At 45.9% G+C, this 20,930-nt stretch overlaps 1 protein-coding gene across 3 annotated transcripts in view; it reads left to right on the top strand.

Annotated features, from left to right (window-relative positions):
• The first annotated feature begins 5,639 nt into the window (after positions 1-5,639).
• The window catches only part of THOC1 (THO complex subunit 1), a 31,319-nt gene continuing 16,028 nt past the window's right edge, over positions 5,640-20,930 (top strand). For 2 of the 3 annotated variants that reach the window (XM_075920912.2, XM_089776297.1), the window contains exons 1-9: positions 5,640-5,797; positions 8,047-8,120; positions 8,218-8,278; positions 9,490-9,556; positions 13,041-13,159; positions 15,489-15,537; positions 16,102-16,197; positions 16,513-16,619; positions 19,000-19,073. In XM_075920912.2, coding sequence (XP_075777027.2) covers positions 5,750-5,797; positions 8,047-8,120; positions 8,218-8,278; positions 9,490-9,556; positions 13,041-13,159; positions 15,489-15,537; positions 16,102-16,197; positions 16,513-16,619; positions 19,000-19,073 — 695 coding nt within the window. In that variant the 5' untranslated portion in view covers positions 5,640-5,749. The remainder of the gene's footprint in view (positions 5,798-8,046; positions 8,121-8,217; positions 8,279-9,489; positions 9,557-13,040; positions 13,160-15,488; positions 15,538-16,101; positions 16,198-16,512; positions 16,620-18,999; positions 19,074-20,930) is intronic. The other variant, XM_075920913.2, reaches the window with a different exon arrangement.

Below are 20,930 nucleotides of genomic sequence, written 5' to 3'. Positions count from 1 at the left end.
TTGTGTGTGTGTGTGTGTGTGTGTGTGTGTGTGTGCGCGCGCGCGCACCAAGTCCATATAACTGTTTATTACCAGGTACAAGTAAAGGAAAACGCATCAAGAGTAGAATTCCTCCCAAGTGACCAGTATGACCACAAGAAAGTAATGCTAAAAGACTCTTCCTGACTCAGACAGTCAAACTGTCTTGGCTACTGAGCTTTTCTATTATTTGGAATGCAAGAGTGTTCTGTTGAGTATTCAGCAGCATTACAAGGACCCAATTCTACAATGTACTGAACACCTTTGTTTCTTGAATTTTGTCAAGACTACGTTAATGAGTGTTTTGTTTTGTAAACTTACCAACAAATGCTTTGTAACTACATGTTTTAAAACTCTGTTGTAGAAAGGCCCAGTTATATTTTAACACCCCAGCAGATCAAGGTGAATATTTGGCTTCATATAAAGGTCTTGTCCATGCTCGCAGTGGTATGTATTCATGCCACAGTGAAAAGCAAGGCTGCATCCACACTCATGTCTCGCAGTGAAAAGCTCTGGTGCTCCAGCCCCATGAGGTGAGGGGAAGGGACAGGGAGGACTGAGGTTCAGGACTTCCCATAGGCCAGGTTTACTTTTCTGGGGTTAGTTCAGTGTTGCCATTTTAGCTTGTAGAAATGGAGGACACTTGATAGTTTTGCAGTAACTTCAAAAAATGCAATTGCAGTACATTTCATTGGGGATGTAAATTCCCATTAATCAGTTAACTGGTTAATGTTAGGTCACACTGGGGCTGCCGCTATCTCCCAGCCCCCTCTGAAACAGCCTGTCCACAGCAGGTTGGACTCCCTATGGAGAGAGGCTGCTTTGGACACTGATGCAGTCCCTGCCTGCAGAACCCCCAGGGCTCCCACAGAAAGTAGCTGCTCTGGACAAGAGCAACCCCTGTGTGCAGTGGGCCCTCTGTGGGGCTGGAGCAGCCGCCTACCTGCTGCAGGTGGGGAGCTGCTCCAGCCCCTTCTGATTACCAGTTAATTGGAACCGATACGCATTGTCTGTTAAAAGGACTAAGCAAGTTGTCCCATGAAATTGTGGGATAGTGGACTCCAAGGTCCTGCGTCAAATGGGGCTGCATCTACACTGCAAAGTAACAAGTCTCAGATCATGGATCTCATCTTGAATTGAGATTAGACTCCTAGCACTGCAGTGTCATGGGACCCTAGGTTTGGGGCCTGGGTTAATGTAATTGCAGTATAGTTGCATGGTGGGTTCCTATGGGACCCCAAACGATCCCTATTGGTAGAGTATGGTAGGAGGAGTTCTTAGAGGGGTCACATGACACCCTTTACTTCCTGCCATGTGTCCATCTTGACCCTGGAAGTACTAACCCCAAGGTGGGACTTCCTGTGGTAAGTGGGCAGGGCCTAGAGTATCAGGGGGCGTGGCTAACGGGATCAGGGGTGTGGCTAATGCATCCCCATTTTTGGTTTAGAAAATATGGTCACCATAGTCATGGCAGGCCCAAGAGTAAGCCTGGGGAATTTCTGGCTTTGGTTAGGTGTCTTTGGCCCTGTGAGAGCTCAAACAGCAGAGATAGAACTTTTTCCTTTTTCCTTGTTTTATTCCTTCATTCACCTTCCAAGTCCTTAGGATGAGCATCCTTGCACATAGCATTTAAAAGGTGCTATTGGGCCATTAAACAATCCTTTGTACAGGCAGTCCCTGGGTTACGTACAAGATAGGGACTCAAGTATCAGAGGGGTAGCCGTGTTAGTCTGAATCTGCAAAAGCGACAAGGAGTCCTGTGGCACCTTATAGACTAACTGAAGTGTTCTGACGAAGTGGGTCTTTGCCCACGAAAGCTTATGCTCCTACACTTCAGTTAGTCTATAAGGTGCCACAGGACTCCTTGTCGCTAAGATAGGGACTGTAGGTTTGTTCTTAAGTTGAATTTGTATGTAAGTCAGAACTGGTACATATTGTAGGGGAAACTGTAGCCAAACATGTCTCCAGAGCTCAGTTTTATTCTCCCACACCTCACTTCCCTCAGTCCTTTATTCTCAAGCTGAGGTGTCTGCTGAGAAAAGCCGCTCCGCATCTCTCTGGTCTGCTGGGGGGGGGGCGCTAGCTTCGCGTCTCCCTGGTCTGCTGGGGGGAAGCAGCTAGTGCGGGGTTGCCTCTCCCCATTTGTAAGTAGGGAGCCGATGTAAGTCGGATCCATGTAACCCGGGGACTGCCTGTATTGCAATGTTCCTTGACTGGACCTCTGATTTTGATAGTTGTTCTGGATGGGGGAGGAAGGAGAAATGCACAAACAGCAGCAGAGAAGTAAGAGTGGCAATGTGAAAAGTGGTACCCCTATGCCACCCTCATTTCTGCGCCCTTGCTGCCATCCCAGGGCTGACACCTGGAACCCTGCTGCCTCCAGATGAGAGATGGGGAAGGGGTGGGGAAAAAAGCTCAAGCCCAGTGGCAAGGCTATGGCTGTCCACTTTACCCTGCCTCCCAGGTGTGTAGACCCTTCTGTGTGAGACCCAGCCAGAGTACATATTAAAAAAGCAAACAAACCCATAATAAAACCCAAACCATGTAGCTCATGTGTCCCTTGACAAAATTCCAGGCCTCCCTAGGGAAGTCCACCAGGTAGTTTGAGAACCACTGCTTTAAGAACTAAGCTTTTTAACAAATGGGATACCAGACAAACCCCACCTCCTCACAAAGATGATGACACTTGGATGTGTAGTAAAGCTGGAGCTTTCTTTTACAATTTATAGTTAAATATTAATTATTGTTAAATATGGTTTATACACAAAATCAGGGTAGAATGATTATGTAACCACCACCAAGCAGATTTGAACCTAGGACCTCTGAAGCATATAGTAGCCTCTATAGTTTGAACTATAAAGCCAGCTGATTCTCAGCCCTTGCTGTAGAGGTTTCTTTGTCTTATCTGTTGCTGTGATCTAGGTGCCACTGCATTAGACAGTGAACCACACTAGGGCTACACCTACTTTGCACGTTCTTGCGCAGGATATGCAAATGAGGCACAGTGATTAATATTGCTGTGCCTCATTTGCATACCTAATGAGCTGCCATTTTTGCACAAGGAGCAGACTACACTGCCCCTTCTGGTGCAAAAACCCTCTCTTGCGCAAGAGCTGTTCTGCCTGAAAATAAGCAGCAGAATGGCTGTTGCGCAAGAGGGGGTTTTTGTGCAAAAAGGAGTTGTGTAGAAAAAGGACTCGCCACCCCTCCCCAAAGTGTTTTTAATAGCATAAATTCCTAAGAATAAGAACAGTAATTACTAATAAGTTATTAATAAATGTCTTATAAACCTCTACTTTTTCCCTCTGTTGCCAGGTCTCCTCCCCTTGCTCCATCAGCTCCCCTGGTGCCTGCTGCCCCCCAACTCCTCACCCTCCTCTGCTGTCCTGACTCCTGCCCTTCTCACTGCCCTCAGCCTTCCTGAGACCTGCCCCCCTCCACCAGCCCTTCTATCCTCTCTGTGCCCGCTCCTCCAGTAGCCCCACTCTGATCATGTGAGCTACCCCCTCTCCTAACACTTCCCTCTACATACCTGCCCTGCCTCTCTCCTCTAGTGCTGGTCCCTCCCCTGCAGGTGTCTGCCCTTCAGCTTCACCCCCCCCCGAATCCTCTGGCACCTCCTGGTGCCTCTCCCTTCCCTCACTGCCCCTGCCCCCTTTGCGCTCTTTTTCCCTGATACCCACCCCCTCACCACCCTCTCCCCATTCCCCTCATGCCTCTGTATCCTCACACATGCCTTGCTCCATCCCCGCCTTCCTCATGCCCACCCTTTCTTTCAAGCCTTCTCCCAGTACCTCCCTCTCCCCTCTAGCCCTCAATGCCCTTACCTTCTCCTCTCCCAGCATCACCCTGTCCCCCCTCCCACTGACACCTCCCCTCCTGCCCTTTTCCTCATTGTCTACACTTGGCCACCTGGCATTTCTCTCTCCTGCACCCCTGTCCCTTGGTGCCTTCCCCTTTCTTCTTCCCCTTTCTTCTTCTCCTGATCTCCTCCCTTCCCCTCAGCACAAGCCTCTTCCCCATATTTTTCCCTTTCCCTTCCCCACCTGGCTTCTGCCTTTCACTTTACAGGGTTGCTGGAGCCTTTTTTAATCCGGCGGTCGCCGGACATGATGTCAGGATGCCACATCATGCCAGCATCCTGGCATCTGCCGGTATCCTGCCCTCTGGCTTGTGCCCCACCTCCTCATGCCGGAGCTGCACGCAGGCAGCCCGGTGCTGAGAATCGCCGCACTTCCCCCTTCCCGGCGGCGCTCTGCTCCTTCACCGGCTGGAGGATCAAATGGGGCTGCACTGCCCGTACTGTGGGCTTCGGCCAGCCCATCACAACAGCCCACCAGGCCAGTCTGCCCCGGCACTCGCCAGCTGGTAAAATCTACTCGTCACGGGCGAGCAGGCAAGTGTATTTGTCGAGCCCTGCAAATGAGGCATAGCGATAGTCATTGCCATGCCTCATTTGCATATCTTTGTGCAAGAATGCGCAATGTAGACGTAGCCCAGGTGTTACTGGGTTACAGTTAGTTTGAGGATGTGTACACCCATTGCATCTGTAGCAGAGAACAAGATAAGAAGTGGACTGGCTGGTTTTAGAGCAGGGAGAGGCAACTCTGGCTAGTGAGTGGACCACATGAATGGCCTTCCTTCATCTCAGTGGGTTGCAAGATTGTTGTAACCAAGATAGTCTCCTGGGATTAGGATGCAAATAGTTAACTAGTCGATATCACTGGGATTCACCATAAGTGAGTGGTGGTGGGCAGTGTAGCTCAGCCAGAACGGCACCAACCTACAGCAGGTACAGCCTGCCGGCCCGCCCACTCCCCCATAAGTTGTTGGTTAACTGATTAAAGGGGTTTTACATTAATACCCAGGATAGGGTAGTTTTGCTAACTGTGGTTGTGTAGTTAGAATCTTTAGGATGTGCTGACTGAATTGTAGCAGCCGATTGGATGCAGAGGGACTGCACAGTTCTCACAGTCCATGCTGTGTGCAATCAGCAGGCACCCATGTGCTCTTGCTTTCTATGGGTCAACTTAGTAATACTGGTAGGGGAAAAAATGATGTGGACAAAAACCAGAAGAATCTGGCAACCCTGTGTGCGGGCAACAATAGACAAAACGTTTCATGGCCACAAATAGCACCCCAACCAACACAGGCTGCCCACTGCTGGTCTAGAGCAAGGGGGGGGACCTTTTTTGGGGGCTGCTGACCCACTGAAAAAAATCAATCAGGGGCCACACACAAGTGAGAAACAAAAGAAAACAACCCCCCTCTTGGCATGGCCCTTGACTGAGAAGCAGACCCCCCCCCCCCCCCATATTTCCCCACACACTAGAGCCTGGGGGGGGCAGCCTCCTAGATTTTGTGCGCTCCGCCTCCATGATGCAGCAACAGCGGGGCTGGATCGCCAGCGCAAGCTGCGGGAGGCCTGAGCATGGGGGCCGGATGCGGCCCGCGGGCCTGCAGTTCCCCACCCCTGGTCTAGAGCCGCTCCACGGAAGCGCCTGAGGGGAGACAGCGCACAGGCCGTCTCGGCGCCCCGCGAGAGACTCCCCGCCCCTGGGCGGCGCCCTCCGTGCCCTCCGCTAGCAGGAAGCGAGAGGCCGTTGTTTGGGGGCGCTCTAGCCCGGGGAGAGAGGGGGGGAGCTCTGCTCTCTATGGTTCCTACAGCGGGGGCGCCGCGCGATGGCGTCATCAGTCCAAGCCCCAGAGCGCGGGGCCTGGAGGAGGGACGATGTCGCCACCGCTCTTCAGCCTGCCCGAGGCGCGGCTCCGCTTCACGGTGGGGCTATGCGCGGAGCCGGAACCAGCGCGCGGACTCCCCTCCTCCCCCGACACAAAGGCCTGGCGCGGGGCTTGGCGGTGGTGCCCGGCGCACCCTGCTACGTGCTTGGCATAACCCCGCGGGGGCGCGTCCCCACCGCGCGCGCGCTCGCCTGCCTCTCTCCCGGCCGTTGAGAGGCCGCGGCGCGCGGGGGGGGGGCGGGGGCGGACTGGAGGAGCCGGGTCCCAGACCCAGCAGGTTTGCCCGCCAGGGGCTCTGCGCAGGTAGCGCGGTGCCCGTCACCTGGCGCTGGGGGCTGCCGCGGTTTAGTCCGTTAAAAAGGGAATCCGGTTAAAGGCGGGTACCTGCATGTGTGGCAGCCTGGTGTCGGGGCCCACCGCGCGCCACACTCACACCAGGGTGCCCAGCTGCACGTGAACCCGTTTCGTTAAATCAGTTTGAATTTAAATCCGCAAATCCCCCTCCCCCCCCCCCCCCCCGTCCCATTGGGCTGGTGCAGCTTCGTGAGTAGACCAGGCCGTCGTAGAGCACAGCGGTTCTCGGACTGGGTTGTGCAGACCTATAGGGGTCCATGGGGGCACTCTGGGGGCCACTGGCCCTGCCAGTCAAGCCCACCTTCTCCCTCCCAGTGCCACCTGGGAGGGGTGGAAGTGGAGAAGGGCAAGGGGCAGAAAGATATTGAAGAGATGGGGCAGAAAAAGGTGGAGTGGGGCCACGGCTTTGGGGGAAAGGATGGAGTAGGGTGGGATGGGTGAGTGGAGAAAATTAGAAGCCTGCGGGAGAATCAGTGTTCCCTGTAAACTGAGTGTTTGGGCAGCCACCCAGGAGAGATTCAGATACAGCGCGGCTGATCAGCAGAGCGCCTACAGTCAGCAGCATGTGTTTCTACTGCTAGTGAACATCTGCGCATGTCTTGGTACACATCGCAAGATTTATTCCGCACAATGGATTGAAAAAATTAGAGGGAATGTTGTTGGGGATCCATGAAAAATTGTAAATCAAAATGGGGGTCCTTGGGTTGCTAAAGTTTGTGACCCGCTGATCTAGAATAAGAATGTTAAGGGCTAGTCGACTATCTGATGAGCAAATGCTTATCGGATAGTCAAGTAGTCGATCCCCTCTTCCCGCCTCTTCTCCCCCCACCCCCCATCAGATAGAGGCAGAAAAGGGGAAGGGAAGAGAGGGTACTTCAAAGTGGCAGCACTGCGCAGCTGATATCCAACTCAGCTGTGCGGCACTGCCCTTTTGAAATGCTGAGACAGTGTTAGAAGGGCAGTGACGCACAGCTGACCCTGGGCTCTGTGTAGCATTTCAAGTCAGCAACGCAGCATGGAGCCCTGGGTCAGTGTGCGGGAGGCGGGGGACTCTAAGTCCCCCACTGAGCCCGGGCTCCATGAGGGCACTTCTGCTTTAAAATGCCACATGGAGCCCGGCGTCACCTGGGGATTCTTGTACATTTCAAAGCTAGCCCACCTGGAGTCAATGGGACTTCCTACTGGCCCTGGGCTGCATGTGGAGTTCTGCATTTCTCCTTTGAAATGTACAGGTGCCCCAGTGAGAGCTCTTGTACATTTCAACGGAGGAATGCAGAGTGCCTGTCAAGTAGTCAATGGAAATTTCATCAACTACTCACTAGTAAATTAACCACTAGTTAACATCCTTAATCTAGAACATTTGTCATGTTAAGAACACTTTAATTATTTTAACATATGTTTTGGTGATTTAAAGGCATTACATTCCAATGTATGATGACCCACCACATTGCATAGGTTTGTTCTTAGTGGAAGTTGATCTGTGGCAATAAGAGTTGTAAAATTCTGCTTAATTAGTTAACAGTTTAGATGTAGTGTTTAGCCAGTTAACCAATTAAAGGGGAGAGTGTAGGAGAGCGGGGGGTGGGCCCTACTACAGCTGACCATGGATAGGGGCTGCTCTGGTCTGGCTTGAGCACCTTTATCTGCAGTGGGCCTCGCATGGCTGGAGCAGCCCGGTGGGTAGGAGCTGCTCCAGCTCTCACTGGTTAACTGGAACCAGTAAGCATCATCCATTAAGGTTAACCAGTTAACCTTTCACATCCCTAACGGTAATCCCCACATATTAAAAGAGCAAGTAAATTGATTAATATTTAACTTTTTTTTTCTTTGTCAGATTTAAAAAAGAGACTCCTGTATCTGAACTACTTTTGGTTTCCTTATGATTTTCTGTTGGGAGTTTCTTGCAATTTATTTTGTCATTTTTGTTTTTAGAATTCTACTCGAGATGCTCTGACCAACAAAACTATTAAGCCCTTATTGAATGCATTCAACCAGATTCCTGGAAGGTAAGGAGCTCTTTTCATTTAAAAATATGTCTTTTCAAATCATTGTTATTAATGCTGACAATTTCATCAATATAGTCTAACAATTTTCTGTTTGTAGTGAAAATGAAAAGAAATGTACCCTGGATCAATCTTTCAGAGTTGTTCTAGAAGAGGAAATTGTAAGTGTTTCATTTTACATCACTTGTAATTCTGTTGATTATAAATGGAAATTGCATATGTTAGCTAATGTACAGCTGATGTATACTTATTCGCCATTTGAGTGTATTGTATTGACTATTAGTAACAACTTGTAGAAACTTAGAAATGAAGTTTGAAATGAGTCACTTTGCTGTATAAATAGTAACTAAAAATGTTGCAATTAAAATGCTTTCACAAATAATGTTTCATAACATAGTGTCTTAATAAGAAAATTCAAGAGAGAGTGCTTTTTTCATTATTTAGCCCTTGAACAATAACCTAAGAGTAAAACAAAATTGAAAACAATAACTTGCATCAAAGAATACCTAACAGAGTGCACACTTGGAGGATTTGTTTGGCAGTTCGAAAAGAAAACTTTTTTTTTAAAGTGCACATTCCCTAACTTTTCTGTCTGTAGTTGTGTATACCCCAACAAGTGCCTTTTAATCTTAGGTTCGAATAGTATCGCTGCTCATACCTAAGCACTTCACAAAATATAGAGAAACTCACTTCATCCAGTAACAAAATGCAGATGCTTCTTTGGTGGAGCATGTTAACTGTTTAATAACAGTCTGCATATCACTGCGGAGGCTGTAATAACATAGTTGTAGCTTTGTAGGCATAATCCCATAGTATAGATACAGTCCAGAGTGATGTAGGATTTCTTTCCATACTGTAGGCACTCCACCTCCCTAAGCAAAGGTAGCTAGGTTAACAGAACTATTCCTCTGTGAACCTGACTGCATCTATACTGGAGTTTAAGTCCACCATTCATGCTCTTGAGTGCAGTAGCAATTTAAATTTTGAGCATAGACCCAGTCACTGTTTATGGAAGGAATCAGATAACTGAAAATTGCAGAGGAAATCTAGACATTGGCCATGCATAATGTGCTATAAAGTCATTAATTACCATAAGTAATCTGGAAATGTCACTTAGCTGCGTGAGTTTAACTTAGTGTGAGCTTTATATGAAATACTTGCTACAGAATGTTACTTCCTAATATGCTTAATTTCATGGGGAAATGAACACTGATTTTTCCTTTTGCCCTTAGTGAGGCTTTGAACTTTGTAAAATAAAATATATTTAAGTAAAATAAGACTTTAGCTTTCTCTGACTTCATTAAATATATCTGATCAAAGTAATACAAATTATTTGGACTCTGTGTAGTAAATATGTTTTACATTTGTTTAGATAAACCAAGCTTCATGTGAAAATGTCTTGGCTATTATTTCTCTTGCTATTAATGGAGTTACAGATGGTGAGTAATTTATATAAAATAACCTGATATGAGGTATTCATTTGAGTTTACTTACCATATCATTTCAATAGTATTTACAAATGTTGACTCTGCTAGTGCATGGTCCTTAGCTTTAGTTAGGTGAACTCCTTTGCATAAGTGATAAGATATTATGGTGAGGAGTGAAATGCAAACATTCCATTTGTTTATGAATAGGGAAAAATAAAGTCACTTGAGTGCATTCCTGTTTTAAAAAAAAAAAAAGCTGCAGTAATCATTGTTCTGCAAAATGTTTTTATTTCATGAATGATTAGTATAAAGTGTGACCTATTCGGTGTGATTCCATATGCTGTGTATCTCTGTAACTTCTGCATCCATTTATCAGAGCACCATTGTAATATTCACTTGACTAACTCAGCGCTTTTCAGACTGGGATTACGGGGGTCAGACTTTAGAAGGCACTTCAGATTCTTAAATCTTGGATTTAGTGCTATAGTTAGCTTTAGAAATTTCACATTGGTATCTTTTTTTGCATTTTGTAAAATCTGCAAGTGAAAGAGTTTTTAAAACTAAGAACGTGTGCTTGGTCATCATCGGAGACTGCTATAACATGAAGTATAAGGCAGACTGCAGGTAAAATAGAGCAGTAGACATATAGATCTTCCCCAAGGACAGGGTCGTCCTTAACCATATGCAGAATATGCAGCTGTTTGGGGCATCTCAAAATTTGGGGCATCAGTGAATCCTAATGTCCACTCTCCTGTTCCTTCCTATCTCTGGTCTGTGGCTTCTGAAGCCTGGTGAATCTAACTCCAGAGAGTATCTAGTTAACTTAAGAGTGAAAAAACTTTCCACTCACCAGACCTTTTAGCAGAAAATTGAACCTGTGAAAGAGCCATTTAAGTAGTAATGAAGCCATTTAACAGTCATTTGAAACCCCTAGGTTTCTGAAGTTATGGCATTAGTCTATAGGACCTGAGTTTAAAATTTGCTTTAAAATATTTCATTAATCTGTTGCTGAAGATTATAAAATCACATCTCTAAAAAAATCATCATTGTTCCCCTAGGCTACCATTGGGCATAAAGGCTCCTGTTTAATAGTACTGTGTAGGGCTCCATAAATCCTAAGGACAGTCCAGCCAAAGGAGTTTAGTCTCAAATTTAATTAACACATTATTTTTTAAAGAGCATCATCAGCATGGAAAAACAACAAATGGTCTGAGTGCTACCAGACCATTTGTTGTTTTTTCTGTAACAGACTAACTCGGCTACCCCCTGAAGCCCCATCAACATGGAAGCATGTCATTTGAATGGTGGCTGAAGCACATACAGGTTGTACCTCCCTAAACCGGGACGCTCTGGTCAGGCACCACGGATGTTCTTGGACCAGGGAGGCCAGTGGTGGGCAGGGAACACAGCGCCAGAGGGCTCAGGCGGCGCAGGGAATCCCGCAATGCGGACAGGAGCCCTATGGCAGAGGGCTCTGGTGGCGTAAGGAGCTCCACATCAGGGTGGGTCAGCCAGTGCCTGGAACACCTGTCCTGCAAGAGGGGCTCAGGTGGTGTAGGGATTTCTGCAGTGCGGGGTGCTCCAGTGGTTTGTACAGAGCTGCTCCCTGTAGTGATGTGCTACTTAAGGAGAATTTAGGATTCTACCAGTAGCATATTGCTGTAGGGAGCAACTCTGTATGAGTCACCAGCTGTGCAGCTAGGGGTTCAGGCAGCTCCTGGAGTCCTGTGGTATGGGGGTGAGGCGCCTGTGGCAAGGGGCTCTGGCGGCATAAGGAGCCCCACATCAGGGGACTTGGCTAGCGTGGGGAGCTCCAGTAGTGTAACCAGGAGTGTGGCAGGAGCTCAAGCGATACAGAGAGCCCCGCTGCACAGCTAGGAGCCCTGTAACAGGGGTTCAGGCTGTGGGGGGAGCTCTGGTGGCACAGCTAGGAGCACAGCAAGGGCTTAGGCAGTGCAGTGAGCCCTGCAGCATGCTAGAAGCCCTGTGGCAGGGGACTCAGGAGGCACAGCTGGGAGTCCCAGGACTGAAGGCTTTGGCAGAACAGCTGGCTGAAGGCAGTTGGGGCTGGCTGGGGCCAGAAACAGAGTTGGTGTGTGCCTGGGAGGCTGGTGACAGGCTCTCCCCTGGTCCGGCAAATTCCCTTGTTTGGGACTGGCCAGGTCCCAAGAGTGTCAAACCACAGAGGTCCAACCTGTACGAGCATAGAAATGTTTAGCATATCTGGCATGTAAATACTTTGCAGTGCTGGCTACAGAAGTGTCATGCAAATGCCTGTTCTCTCTTTCACAAGACATAGCAGCTAAGTGAACTACATTACAGTAGACTTCCGATAATTCGGCACCTTTGGGACCTACGTGGTGCCGGATTATCAGATATGCCGGAGTATCAGAATATCGGGAGGTCCCGGTACAGCTGTACGGCTTAACAGGTGGCTGGGACACAATCTCCCTCCCTCACCCATCCCCTTTCCTCTTTGCTTCTACTCCCTGCTGTAACCTGATCCTCCTCCCTCTCCACTCTCCTTTCCTCTTCACTTCTTCTTCACCATGCTGTAACCTGATCCCTTCCCCTCTCCTTTCCCCTTAGTTGAAGCAAAACGCTCTTCTCCATACTGTAACACGATCCCACTTCCCTCCCCCCCACCCTTATGCTCCTTCTGGGTACAGCTGGCACCTGTGCTGAGCGGCCAGCTTTTTAATCAGCTGGACAGGAGCGCTTGACATTTTGATGCCGGAGTATCAGGAGTGCTGAACAACTGGGTGCCGGACTATTGGAGTCTTACTGTATTTCCTGTAAATGCAAACAGACGTATTTATTTTAGGCAATTGGCTGAACAAGAAGTAGAACGGAGTGGATATGTAAGCTCTAAAGTTTTGTATTGTTTTTTTGGGGTGTAGTTATGTAACAAAAACAAATCAATATGAGTTGCACTTTCATGATAAAGAGATTGCACTACAGTACTTGTATGAAGTGAATTGAAAAATATTATGTATTTTTACACTAGCAATATTTGTAATAAAAATAAAGTGAGCACTGTAGAGTTTGTAGTGTTGTAATTGAAATCAGTATATTTGAAAATGTGGAATAGCATCTAAACAATTATAAACATTTCAATTGGTATTCTTCTATGAACAGTGCAATTAATAGCAATTAATTTTTTTGAGTTAATTGTTATTAATAGACACCCCTAATTGTAATAACTACTTTTAAACAAAAATTCCAACATGTCTTATTTTGGAAACCTACTGAGTTGTGATTACTACTGCTGTATCTATCTTATTTGTATTACAGCAGTACCACCATAGTGTTAGATATGGTACATGGTTGTGTGCACACACCTACGGGAAAACAGAAGGATTTACACTGTAGCCTCTTGGTACCATCTCTCTAATATGATATGTTGCAACTTCCTCATACAGTTCTTGTTAGGCTTGCACTTAATAACTATATTTTCTGACTAAAATGATAACTAGAACTCCACCTTTCTCTAAAGGAATCTGCACAGCATCAACCCCTTTTGTGCTTCTGGGAGATGTTCTGGATTGCCTTCCTTTGGATCACTGTGATAAAATTTTTACCTTTGTCGAAAAAAATGTCACTACGTGGAAGTCTGTAAGTGTTTTTTCTAAAGCATGTTTCTTTCTTGCCAAAGATAACGTATGTGTAAGTCATAACTTGCCAAAGAGCCCCCAGGCTCATACTACATTTAAAAAGCAGATCCGCAGCAGGGTCCCAAATGTTGCATCTCTGCTTTTTAAATGTAGTAAGAGCAGTCCAGGGCTTTTACATCATTTAAAAAGCAAAGCCACAGTGATCCCGGAGCCAATGTGAGTCAGGACTGCTGCCCTGGGAGCTAACCCCCTTATCCACTAATTGAATATGGGGTAAGATGAAGGCCCAATACATAAGCTCATGTAGCACAGGCTTGGTCTGAGGCCTAGCTAACAATGGACAAAGCATGGCTTACATAAAGCCTGCTCACAGAGCATGGCACGAACATGGCTGAGATTGCAAAACACTAATTGGTAATAGGCCCATGTATAGAATAGTAATTGGTACTAGGTACGCACTGTAAAACAGTAATTGTTACTTGTCATAACTAGGAATGTTAAGGACGAGTTGACTAGTTGATTTCCCGCCCCCCTCCTCCCCCCAGCCCACCCTTGCTGCCTCTATCAGATAGAGGCAACAAAGGGGGAGAAGAGAGGGTACTTCAAAGTGGCAACGCCGCACAGCTGAGCCCAGGATTGGCTGTGCGGCGCTGCCCCTTTGAAACGCCACTTCGCTGCTACTATGCATGGAACCTAGGGTCAGCTGAGGACTCCCCTGCTGATCCCGGGCTCCAGGGTGGCATTTCCGTCCCCAGCTGAACCAGGGTTCTGTGGAAATGCTGCGCGGAACCCGCGGTCATCTGGGGAGTTCCTAGCTGATCCTGGGTTCGGCTGAAATCCATGCGTAGCCCATGATCAGCTGGGGAGTCCCCGGCTCTGCATAGCATTTCAAATTGGCAGCACAGCATGGAGCCTGGGGTCAGCCTGGGAACTCTTGTATATTTCAAAGCTGGCATGCTGTGTGCAGTCCCAGGCCAGTGGAAGCCCTGCTGACCCCGGACTGCATGCAGAGTTCCGCATTCCTCCTTTGAAATGTACAAGAGCTCCACAAGGAGCCCTTAGGCACTTCTGCATTCCACCTCTGAAATGAACATCGATTAGTCGAGTAGTTAAAATTGCATCAACTAGTAAAATAACTGTAACTGTTATAACATTCTTAGTCATAATTTGAAAGTACATGGTAATACCAACTCGTTAAAAAAGACCTTGGTACCCACGCTCCCCAGAGATAGAGACCCAGGTTCAGGAAAGGGTCTAAAATGACAGCATGGTAAATAGAGACGATCTGATCAAACCGCAAGGTACAGAGTGATAGGTGGTATCTAAGTAGCATCACAGGGTGGTAACCTGACATGTCAGGAGCGATGTGTGACTTGTTTGTACCTGTATGTAAAGTGGTGTCTGAGGGGGCAGTGAGACCACCCACTGATTAAGTCATTCCATTGTTACGAATTCCATAGGCATAGTGGTTCAGTAGAGTTTACTGACAACTATTACTGTACTTCATTTAATAATAATCCTAGCTGGGCACCTTTGATCCTCCTCTGATTTGTGGTCTTTGGGGGCTGTCTTGAAGTTTGCTGTGTTAACCAACATATCGACACTGCACACATCATTGAGCACACACGCAATCAGCCTTATGGATATCATCATCGATGGAGCTAGAGACCTGTCAGGAGGACCCTGCCTGACTGACAACAGAATAGTTGATGGAAATTCCATCAACTACTCGATTAGCTTACTAACCACAATTTAACATCCCTATCCTAAACATCACCCATTTCACTTCTTGTACTGCCATATCTCTAGTGCCAGCTGGTGCTGTTCTGAATCTTGTGTTTACATGCTTTTCTTAATTTGAATGCTATACATATGCATCTGACGAAGTGGGTCTTTGCCCACGAAAGCTTATGCTCCAACATTTCAGTTAGTCTATAAGGTGCCACAGGATTCCTCTCTGCTAATGCTATACATAAAACACATACAGGGAAAAATAAAAATGGGATACATGTGAATCAGTGTCTTCCACTCTGTTAAGAGCCTTTCAGAAAAATGATTACATGCATTCCTTGTATTTGTATAGAGGTTGACAGGAAGCTTGATTTGCATGATGAACTAGACATTTTCTTGGAATTAATGGGACATATTTTAATTTTGTAGAGTCTCTCAAAAGTGGAAATTCACAATTGAGGTTTAAGAACAAGATGCGCTCAGATTGACGTATTTCTAGTATTAAAGTGACTTGTATTATGTTGTTGTGTTGAAAAGATAAAAATTATTGAAGATTGCAGCATCCTCTGAACAATATTGATACATTTGCTCTTTTTCAGAATACGTTTTATTCAGCTGGGAAGAATTACTTGCTGAGAATGTGCAATGGTGAGTAGCATTTCTTAAGGGAAGTGCTGTGCAGCTTCTGAACAAAACTTGGGTCTTAATATTTGAATCACATTAGAATATTTTCTCTAACAGTTTTTTAAAAGAGTTGTTTTGTCTTGGTAGGTGTTCAAGACCTTGCTGCTCAATATGAGCTTTTGGTTATGGGACAGTTTCTGTTTAACACAGAGAAGGAGAGATCTAAGAGAGAGAAAAAAAATGAGTGATATTTAAGCCCTCATCATTGCCAGAGACTGTATTGGAAGGAATGGTCCAATAGATTTCTTTATGCAATTCTTTTTAAAGACAGTTTTAGGGAATTCACAAGCTCTTGGTTTGTGGGATTTCAGAAATTTGATCCATTCAGATACAGTAGATAAGCATTTAAGGTCTGAAGAGCAAGGATAATTTAAGGTACAAGCATTATAATTTAGTTTTCTCAAATTTATTAGCTATATGAGTCCCACCTAAATGAACATTTAAAATTAGTGCTAGAGATAAAGTGGATGAGAAATTGGGAGATAACATTACTGCTTGTTCTTGTTTTCTCATTTTTATATTACTTAGACCTCCTAAGAAGATTATCTAAATCACAAAATACAGTCTTTTGTGGAAGAATTCAACTATTCCTTGCTAGATTATTTCCTCTTTCAGAGAAGTCAGGTGAGCTTTTATGTATTTCACATAAAAGAAGAGTAACATAAAACAGACTAAATACTCCAGTCTTGTATAATCTTACTCCAAATAAAATTGATCTTAACCAGAAATCAGCTTCTAACTTTTTCTTAGTTTAATTTGTGCCTAATATAGAAATTAAAAACCTTTCACTTTTTATTTAAATAAAAAAAATTGGTACTTGATTTGTTTCCTGCAGATTGGTTGTTGTATTTTGGGTAACAATCATGACTCTGTGAACTTCATAGTTTCTCAGACTGGCATATATTTGCTCTTTTAAAAAATTGGTTTTTTTTTCTGCAGGACTTAACTTGCAAAGTCAGTTTAATCTGGAAAATGTCACAGTTTTCAATACTAATGAACAAGACAGCACTTTGGGACAGAAGGTGAGAATTAATGTGGGACAGAAGGTGAGAATTAATGTATTACATTCAACTATGTCTGCCGAAAATTCTGAAAAAGCTATAGGAAAGCTGGCACAAAAACCACAACCAGTTTAACCAGTATCTAGAATTATATACTTCTAAAGCTGTGTATAGCGCTCCCATAAAACACCATTCTGGCCTCTAAGTTAACACATTTCTTCTACTCTATCAGCAGTTATAGGTAGGATGGGATGTAGGAATTTTGAGACAGGAGGCTTTAACTTGGGGCTCAAGAGTTAACATTTTGTATTAAATAAGAATTTCCCTAACTTCTTATGAGACTGAAGTGCTAGCATGTTCTCTCTCTCTCTCTCTCTCTCTTTCTCTCTCTCTCTCTCTCTCTCTCACACACACATGCAGGTCCAGGGCCTGTACAATTTCCTCACAGAGCTCTACTGAAGTCAGAAATTCTGTCCTTGTTTAGTCCATTATAGAATCAGGTGCTTGATACTCAGGGCTTGACAAACGGCGGTGAAATCTACTTGCCAGCCCCACACTGCAAATGCGCACGCTGCTGGTGAACGGGGATTTGTCGAGCCCTGTTGATACTAGTCTCTTCCTTTCTTAATATGTATGTGGATATATAATATGTAGTGTAGTTTGTTGAGAGGGACCTCGTAGTGTAGGATACAATAATTTAGAGAATTTTTCTTTCAACATTGTCCTATATTTTCTGATCCAAAAATTAAAAAATAAAGAGCAAGTTATAAAATCCAGATTTTCTAAAGTACTAAAGAAACCAAAATTGCACTGCACGTTGTCTGATTTCTCCCCACTCCAATGTCCTTGGTGTTATCTTTTATATTTAAGTTCATTTTCTTTGTGTCCTTAGAACAGGCATGTCCAAAGTCCGGCCCGCGGGCCAATTGCGGCCCGCGGTCGGATTTAATACGGCCCCCGCTTCTCCCGGCTCCCCGGTGCTCCTTTTAACTGGCGCGCGCAGCGCAGCACGCCGCTTCGGGCCGCGCTGCCGCAGTCCTAGACCCTGCCCTGTAGGGCACGTCCGCAGCCCCGCTCCCCCGCTTGGCTGCGGGTTCGCCCTGCCCCCAGGTCGCTGTGAGGCCAGCGTGCCCTGCACTCTCTGACCCCGCGGGCCCTCCGCTTTTTGGCTGAGAGTGCGAGGACAGTCTCCGCTTCCTCCCCCTCTCCTGGCTACCCGGCGCTCCTCTGAACTGGCGCGCACAGCGCGCCGCCGCCGTCCATGGCGGCCGCTGCGGTCCTAAAGCCTGCCATGTAGGACACGTCCGCAGCCCCGCTCCCCCGCTTGGCTGCGGGTTCGCCTGCCCCCGTGCCGCCGTGAGGCCAGCGTGCCCTGCGCTCTCCTGTGCTGCAGTCCAGATCTCAGTTTCACCCTTCACATTAGTGTAGGCAAGTTTTTTTTTTTCAATTGAGATGAATACATTGTAAAATCTCAGTTAATGTCAGTTGGTCTAAATCAGTTATAAATATATTTGGACACAACATGTATAGTTGGTGTTATGTTCCTGTTCATATTTTTTGAACTTAAAAGTTGATAATATGTAATGTACTTTACAATGTTCCTGACATATATTTCAGCTTCCTGGATTTTTTTTTCATCTGGCCTTCAGATATGAAAGGCAGAGTGATTTAACACCTGTTTAGATTTGTCATCCATGTGACGAAATGAAAAGTATGCCGTTTGCAATAAACTTTGCATAAAATAGTTAATTTGCATTTAATTTTAATGGTTCAAAGAATGTCAGGCAAAATGGTCGGCCCTCACGCATGTTCACTTCTTCAAATCTGGCCCTCTTTGAAAAAAGTTTGGACACCCCTGCCTTAGAATGACACTTTTGTAGAAATTGCAGTCCATGACTGCTCCTAATTTTTTTCGATTCAAGACATTTTTTTTTCAGAGCATATATTGAGCATAACTCCCCAGAGCTGGGGAGAGAAGAAGGAAAACATATTATAGGCTTCTGTGCAGGAAAGCACTTAAGCATATGTTTGAGTTCCATTCTTACTGTGCTTATGCATCTTTTTGTTCATATAGAGACACTCCTAAATTAGGCTGTTAGAGGGGAAAGGATTGAAGAGAAGGAGAATTCCCTTCACAGCTTGTTGCTTTTCAAGACCTATTTTAATTTCCATGTTGTTTAAAATTTGAACTGCAGCACTTGCAACCTTGCTATGGCAATGTTACTTCATTGTTTTAATAGTTGCTGTTTGAAGACATGACTTAAGAATGAACAAACGAAAAACTGTTCAAAGGATGTTTCGTTTTGGTTTCAATTAATATTGAAGATCAAGAAAATGGGCATAATGAAAATGATATTCAGATTAAAATTGCATATATAGTTTTTACACTTTGTGTTTACTCTTTCCCCTCCCCCCCTTCTGTTAGCACATAGAGGAGAGAGATGAAGGAATGGAAGTAGAAGAAGGTGAAATGGGAGATGATGAAGCTCCTACAAGTTGGTGAGCTTAAAGCTTAGTTGAACCTTTAAAATGATTAAAAAGTGAAAATATGCAGTTGGTAGATGGAAAACTCCTGGAGTTTTAGCCTAAGAATTCTTAGCCTAGGAACTATACTTTTTTATGCTGTATTAAGAATTCTTCTTTTCTCTAAACAGTTATGATCTAATGTAAAAAAAATCTTCCAGTCCAGGCTATGTATTTCAGAGTTACTGTTAGTGTACATGAAATCTCTGTCTCAGATCATTTGAGAGCAATTCTAAAACTTGTGCCTAGAAAATGCAGAATCTGTGCCAGTGTTTCCTCTAAGATTTTCCATCCATTAGTGGAATGAGTTTTGTCTTGTGCACCAATATTGACATCATGTGCGCTTTTTCAGATGTGTGCCACTGTGGTACCACCAGTTTGTTTGTTTGTTTATATATAAAAAAACCTTTTATGTAAGAATAAATACTAAAACAAGGGATAATTAAGGTGCATGACCCTGCACACACCCACCCTGAAAACCACCCAGCTTGGCACCCAGCCTTGTTCCCACTGTTCCTGAGTGCATCGGCTCCCCAATCCTTACACCCCCATCCTGTGCTGCCTATGCCTCTTTACTTCTACACAGTGTCCCCTTCATCCCAAACCCTACACTTCCCTTCCAGCTGTACCCCCCAACCCCAACTCTGCCCTTCCAGCATGTCCTGCCACGCTGCCCCCTTGCTCAGTACCCTCCACCCCCTTTGCGAAGCAACACCCATGTCCAGTTGTTCTCACCCTCTGGCTATGGTGCTTTGGGCATGGGCCCAGTTTGCCCAGCCCTGAGACTGGCTCTATGACGGGGCAGCCACCCACCGTGTAGCCCTGGCCCTGGCCCTGGCCCTGGCCCCAACTGCTGCCCGCCACTCAGCTCTGGCCCAGCCACAGCTGCCCACCACGCAGCTCCAGCTTGGAGCAGCTGCCACGTGGTGGCACTGGCAGCTGATACAACCACCTTCCATATGGCGGCACCAGAGCTGACGCCACCCGGGGGCTCTGGCCACCAGAGCTGCTACCATCTACCAAGCAGCAGCTTTAGCCCCAGCCACTGGAACTGTTACCTGCCATGCAGACCATCCTGGTTGCAGCTCCAGCCCTGGTGGGCTGAAGCTTGGCCTAGGGCTGCATGGTGGCTGACCACCTGCCACGTGGCCTCATCCCAGAGCAGCTGAGCAGCCACTGCATGGCCCAGCTGAGGATGTAGGCGGGACTCAAATTCTTGGTGCGCATCCGCACATACGTTAGAGGGAAGGTAGATCTGTGCCTAAAACTGATGGGTGTTAAATTTAAAGGGCCAACTCAGGAGCCCAGATAATTGCATAATTAATTGCTATGTGCAACACCAATCTCAAATCCAGTCTTCAGACTTACGTTTCTCTAGACATTACAAGGTAAAGGCATTACCCCAATGTGTCTTAACATATTTTAATGTGGGTTGCCCAAAAGAGGAATGAAAACATTGTTTTCAAGCATCTATAGAATGACTACAGTACAAATCCTTATTGGATGCTTTGAGGAGAGGAGGCTGTACTGCTTCTCAGCTTTTAGGATAGTATTGAAGTTGAACATGGAGAAAGAGTGTGAGAAAAGGGTTCTTATCCTAATATTATAGATGTTACCCCAAAAATATTCTCCCTGGAGACCACCCAGGGTTACATTAGTATGGGTTTATTTCCACTAGGTAAAACTAAAGAGGAGAAAGCAGCTACCAAAGGTTTAAACTAAAGAAGATAGATCTCTCTCTCACACCAATTCATTCCTGCCCTCAGGCAGTCACACGCTTACACAGACATATGGGTTGCAGAAGGAGCCAAGGCATGTGGATCCTGAAGGGTC

This window comes from Pelodiscus sinensis, chromosome 2, assembly GCF_052426305.1.
Source record: "Pelodiscus sinensis isolate ZL-2025 chromosome 2, ASM5242630v1, whole genome shotgun sequence".
NCBI classification, from domain to species: Eukaryota; Metazoa; Chordata; order Testudines; family Trionychidae; genus Pelodiscus; species Pelodiscus sinensis.
Note: the sequence above shows the minus strand (reverse complement) of the source record. Positions and strands in the feature narration are given on the sequence as shown.